Raw genomic sequence first — 6,000 nt, 5'->3', positions numbered from 1 at the left:
TAGGCGTAATGTGTGCTCTACTTCTGGTCCTCGTTAAAACTCTAGCTGCTGCATTTTGTATTAACTGCAGTTTGTTTATTGTGTTCTTTGGAAGACCTGAAAGGAGAGTACTGCAGTAGTCCAGCCTGCTGGTTATAAAAGCGTGCATTAGTCTCTCTGTGTTGCTCAGAGAGAGAAACGGCCTCACTCTAGAGATGTTCTTTAAATGCTAAAAGGCTGTTTTGGCACAGGAAACGTTTGACCTCTGTCATTGCCAACAAAGGTTATGTTACAAAGTATTGAGTTGAACTTTTGTTATTGACCAAATACTTATTTTCTAGGGGTGCAACGATACACAAAATCCACGGTTCGGTTCGGTTTCGATACAGAAAAAGAGAAATTTCCATGACTTTTTTTACTTGTAGTTTATTGATATTACCAACATTTGTTTCAGCTCAAAAACAGTTTTTAAATTAAATTAAATGTATCAGGAGCAGCTATACCTGACACATGTTCTGCTGTACATGGGGGGGTTGCGTGTGTGTGTCTGTCTGTCTGTCTGTCTGCGTGCGCGATAGAGAGCAGAGGAAAATTGTGAACGCGCGACCATGTAGAGACAGAAATGACATCCCGTCATGTAAATCAGATAAATAACATGAGGATATTTAGTCTGTTACATAAAAGAACAAGGTATAGACCTGATCTATGAGAGAGGGAACCTTAAATCACTTCTGCTTTGACTTCCAAGGGGGGGGCTGGACCCGGCGGGTGCGCCCCCGATGTAACGGCAGGAAAAACACTGTCCGGTATCAGGCTGAAGTCTACAGAGCATGCAGTATAAGACCACAAGTAATCCATATATGAACTTTAAAACCACATCACCCAGTCAGGCGTACCGAACCATGACCACTGTATCGAACGGTTCGATACAGATACACGTATTGTTGCACCCCTAGTATTTTCCACCATAATTTACAAATAAATTCTTTAAAAATCCTACAATGTGATTTCCTGGATTTTTTTCCTCATTTTGTCTCTCATAGTTGAAGTGTACCTCTGATGAAAATGACAGACCTCTCTCATCTTTCTAAGTTTCTAAGTGGGAGAACTTGCAAAATCAGTGGCTGACTAAATACTTTTTTGCCCCACTGTATTTTTAAAGCTTGTAAGTTTCATGAGGGAAAGGAAGGTGAGTGGATCCAACAGCTCCTCCGTCTCAGCTGTGGAGACATGCTGCCCTCTGGAGGCATCTTTAAGTCGTCTTAATTACACACCTGCACCATGCAGTCAGAAATCTGTGCTTGACCTCGTGACTCCTCGCTCCTTCAGGACAAGCTGGAGAGCGTTCTGGATCTGTCCCACCAGCAGATGGAGCAGTACCAGGAGCAGCCGGCCCACGCCAGCAAGATCGCCTACCAGCAGAGGCTGCTGCAGGAGGACCTGGTCACCATCAGGGCCCAGATATCACGCCTCTCAACGGTACGAACGCCTGAGTGTGTGCATGTGTGTGTGTGTTTTAAGAGACAGTGTGGCTTCATGCTTTTTATTGTGAATGTATGTACTGCTCTGTTTTAGTACGTTGTTATATATCACCTTGTTTCTGAAGAGACGAGGGACTCGTTGAATCTGAACTAGAACCAGGTTTGTGTTGGTCGAAAAGGCATAAGTGTGTTACAACCACATGGATCAGGGTCTAAATAATGCACTGGGGTCTTTTACTACCAACTATAAGGTTCCTGCTTGCAAGGTGCTACTACAGGAACTTTTAGTGCAGGACTTGAACATTTTATTTTGTATTTCAGACTACTTAGTTATCAAGCACCTCTCCTTTGGAATCATCTACCAGTCAGGGTCCGGGAGGCAGACACCCTCTCTACTTTTAAGAGTAGGCGTCAAACTTTCCTTTTTGATAAAGCTTATAGTTAGAGCTGGATCAGGCTTGGACCAGGTTTTAGTTATGCTGCTATAGGCTTAGACTGCCGGGGGGAACTGACACACTGACACACTGGGATCACTTTAACTCTTCCTGTCCCATTAAAGTCACTAACCATTGACCTCTCTGGAGTCCCTGAGCTCCCTTGTCCCGTAGTTCTGCTCTGGCCTGCTGCTGTGGACATGCCAGACTCCAGCTGCTACAATTACTACTATCCGTCTCACCACTATCATCATCTATCTGTGCCTTATTGTCACTCTAGAAAGCTACACTCCCAGAATGCAGGCCTGCTGGTTGTACCAAAAGTCTCTAAAAGTAGTATGGGAGGTAGAGCCTTCAGTTATCAGGCCCCTCTCCTTTGGAATCATGTACCAGTCAGGGTCCGGGAGGCAGACACCCTCTCTACTTTTAAGAGTAGGCTTCAAACTTTCCTTTTTGATAAAGCTTATAGTTAGAGCTGGATCAGGCTTGGACCAGGTTTTAGTTATGCTGCTATAGGCTTAGACTGCCGGGGGGGAACTGACACACTGACACACTGGGATCCTATCTCTCTCTTCCATCTGCCTATCCCTTACTTTAACTCTCCCTGTCCCATTATTGCTGCTATAGGCTTGGCAGGTCTGCAGACCTTAGTGGACATGCAGACAACAGAAGGCTGGAGGAACCTTTAACGCCTTGAAAAATAGTGCCTAGGACTTGAGGTCCCTGGTACTTTTGGTGGAAACGTTTCTAAAGGCTGTGTTTTATTTCCTCTATTTACTTGAGGAGGTTTTGAGTTTCCAGAAATGCAGCATAACAGAGAAAATGTAAAATGAGAAGAATACTATTACATTCTTTTGCAGTATTAAGAACTGTTTTTTCTCTAAGTTTAGTGGACATATCCAGTGTGTCATGCAGAATCTCATGTTAGGGTTAAACTGCTGCAGCTGATAATATGAAATGATTGCTCTCATGTGTGTGTGTTATGGGTGATAATGTTTCTGTATGTGCTTGAATGCATTAAGTCTATGATTGCATGTATACGTATGCATCAATTCTCATTAATATTGTTTATACATACACATGTTTGCACAAGGATGCATTCATTTATTACAAAGCAACATGTGTACCTTCTGATGCTACTGAGTATGTATCATGTGTGTGTGCTGCAGGAGATGGCGCTCGCTTGGGAGGAGTACAGCCGGCTGGAGAGATCAGTGGAGCAGCTGAGGATGGTGCTGCAGGCACACATGAACCACAGCACCACCCATCAGGTGAGAGCCGGTACTGCAGCTCAGAGCAGGTCCACGTTCAAGCTCAACTCAACTTTATTTATGTATAGCACCTTTCATACTCTGGCATATTTACATGCTACGCTGAAATGTATGAAATTAATATGCACTGTCCCTTTAAATAGATAAATACATTAATAAATGCAGAGAAAACAAAAAAACAGGAAAACAGAAAACATCAGAAATTTGTAAAAAAAAAAAAAAAAAATAGAAGACATGATAATTAAAAAGAATACTTAAAAAAAATATATGTACATAATTAAACATTAAAATGAATTGAATAAGTAAGGGTAAAAACAAAATAAAAAATCTATTAAAGATAAAAAAAGATCAGATAAATACAATAAATACATAAATTAAGTAATAAATAAATAAATAAATAATATAAATAATTTCTGTGAAAAGAAAAAAACTGAAAAACAAAAGACATGATCATTAAAAAGAATATTTAAAAATATAATAAAATGAATAAATTAAAATTAATGAAATAAGTAAGGGTAGAAAGCAAAATTGAAAATCAATAACAGACAAAAAAAGATCAGATAAATACAATAAATTAATTAAGTATTAAATAAATAAGATACATTTTGAGAAAACAAAAAAACAGAAACAGAAAACAGCAGAAATGTATTAAATAACAAAAGACATGATCGTTAAAAAGGAAACTTAAAAATAAAATAAAATAAAAACATTAAACTTGATTAAAAACGTAAGGGTAGAAAGTTAAATTCAAAAACTACTAAAGATAAAAAGGTCAGATAAATACAAGAAATACATATATTAAGTAATATATAAATAAAATAAATAATTACTGAGAAAAGGAAAAAAGGAAAATCAGAAAAAAAAACAAAAGACATGGTCTTTAAAAAAAATACTTAAAAATAAAATAAAATGAATAAATTAAAATTAATGAAATAAGTAAGGGTAGAAAGCAAAATTAAAAATAAATTAAAGATCAGATAAATACAATAAATAAATAAATTCAGTATTAAGTATTAAATAAATAAATAAATAATTAAATAAATAAGATACATTTTGAGAAAACAGAAACAGCAAACAGCAGAAATTTGTAAAAAAAATAAAAGACATGATCGTTATAAAGGAACCTTAAAATAAAATAAAATTAATACATTAAAATTGATTAAATAAGTAAGGGTAGAATGCTAAATTAAAAATCTATTAAAGATAAAAAAGAAGATCAGATAAATACAATAAATAAATAAATTCAATAATAAATAAATAAGATAAATAAATGGTGAGAAAAGGAAAAAACTGAAAATCAGAAGAAAAAAAACACAAGGTCATTAAAAAGAATACTTAAAAATAAAATAAAATGAATAAATTAAAATTAATGAAATAAGTAAGGGTTTAAAGCAAAATTAAAAATCAATTAAAGATCAAAAAGATCAGATAAATACAATAAATACATATATTAATAAATAAGATAAATAAGTGTTGTTAAAATAATGATAGTAATAATGCAGTCCAGGGTTCAACATAAGTAACTTATTATAATAAATAAAATAAGCCAGATTGAATTAAAGCAGTGAGTTTTTCTGCAGCTTTGAGCCTATTATAAATCATATATGCAGCTTTATAACTAATATTTTCCTCACAAGTTAATTAACAGGACAGCACATCTTATAAATGATGAAATCTGTGATATAAGAAACAAAGAGAAGTGAGACAAGGAGTGGAGTCCGGTGTGTTTGTGTGTTTGAATGTGTGTGTGTAAAACTGCTGCAGGAGAAATCTGAAATGAAGCGTGAGCTGTGGAGGATCGAGGACGTGACGGCAGGACTGAGTGCCAGCAAAGCCAACTACAAGATCACCATCGACTCTGTCCAGAACCCAGGTGAGCAACCACGCCATCACAGGTGTTGTTATCTTAAAGAGACAGTCTCGAAAGGTGGAAAATGAATCTCTGCTTCCTGTCTCTGTTCGTTCACCTGCTGCACCAGAGAGGAAACTAGTGCCTTCAGTGTCCGACCCGGCAGTGCCTTCTTATATCACAGAGGTCCAGCCCCCTCCTCGCAGCTCCATCCCCACCATCCTCTCCCACACTCTGCCTCATAGCACTGTGCCAAAGTGGGTAAGTGTCCCACTGAGAAACTGGATCCAGGAGATGATTGAGTGAACACTGCTGTGCGTAGTCTAATTTAACTCCTATTGTACTTTTAAAATACTAAACCGTGTTCGTTAATGTCCAGGCTGAGGACACCGCCCCACCCAGGCCGCCACTGCCTCGCCTCTACGACTACGAGGAGACGCCCCCTGTGGTGCCGCCTCTCCCCAAAGAGGCCTCGGTCATTCGCCACACGTCGGTGCGGGGGCTCAAACGCCAATCAGACGAGAGGAAGAGGGACAGGGAGAGCGGGCAGTATGTTAGCAATGGAGACTGCAAGGTAGGAGTGAAAGAATCCAACCCTCAATGAAGACTTCACTGAGGCTTTATTTCCCCCAAACTGCTGTGTTAACTTTATTTATGTCAAACCTTTCCCGCCCTTTAGACGGACTTGAGGACGTACCTGAGTGAACCAGAGCTGCCAGCAATGAGCCACCACAGCACGGGGTCTGATGTGGACTACCAGTACTACCAAAATAAAGGTATTTAATTTGCAACATATACTTATAAGAGTAAAGAAAACTTAATTTCCAGTGCAAGACGTGCAGTTTTCTGTTTTGGGAACATCTGATTTCCATTTTTCTGAGTAGAAATCATTACTTTAAAACTTGTATAAGTGTAGACTGAACATGCAGCATGTTTAGTTTTTATGGAAACAGACACTCCCTTATTTTTTTGTCTTTATGTACAAA

The 6,000-nt window shown here is 38.0% G+C and overlaps 1 protein-coding gene across 1 annotated transcript in view; it reads left to right on the top strand.

Moving 5' to 3' along the window:
* LOC117814264 (pleckstrin homology domain-containing family A member 7-like) overlaps positions 1-6,000 on the top strand; it is a 289,372-nt gene that overhangs the window by 252,379 nt on the left and 30,993 nt on the right. The window contains exons 16-21 of the mRNA XM_034685487.1: positions 1,309-1,458; positions 3,064-3,165; positions 4,930-5,038; positions 5,145-5,275; positions 5,394-5,588; positions 5,694-5,790. Of these exons, the coding sequence (XP_034541378.1) occupies positions 1,309-1,458; positions 3,064-3,165; positions 4,930-5,038; positions 5,145-5,275; positions 5,394-5,588; positions 5,694-5,790 (784 nt within the window). The remainder of the gene's footprint in view (positions 1-1,308; positions 1,459-3,063; positions 3,166-4,929; positions 5,039-5,144; positions 5,276-5,393; positions 5,589-5,693; positions 5,791-6,000) is intronic.

This window comes from Notolabrus celidotus, chromosome 6 (genome assembly GCF_009762535.1).
Source record: "Notolabrus celidotus isolate fNotCel1 chromosome 6, fNotCel1.pri, whole genome shotgun sequence".
Classification (NCBI taxonomy): domain Eukaryota; kingdom Metazoa; phylum Chordata; class Actinopteri; order Labriformes; family Labridae; genus Notolabrus; species Notolabrus celidotus.
This window is presented reverse-complemented; position numbering and strand designations above follow the sequence as displayed.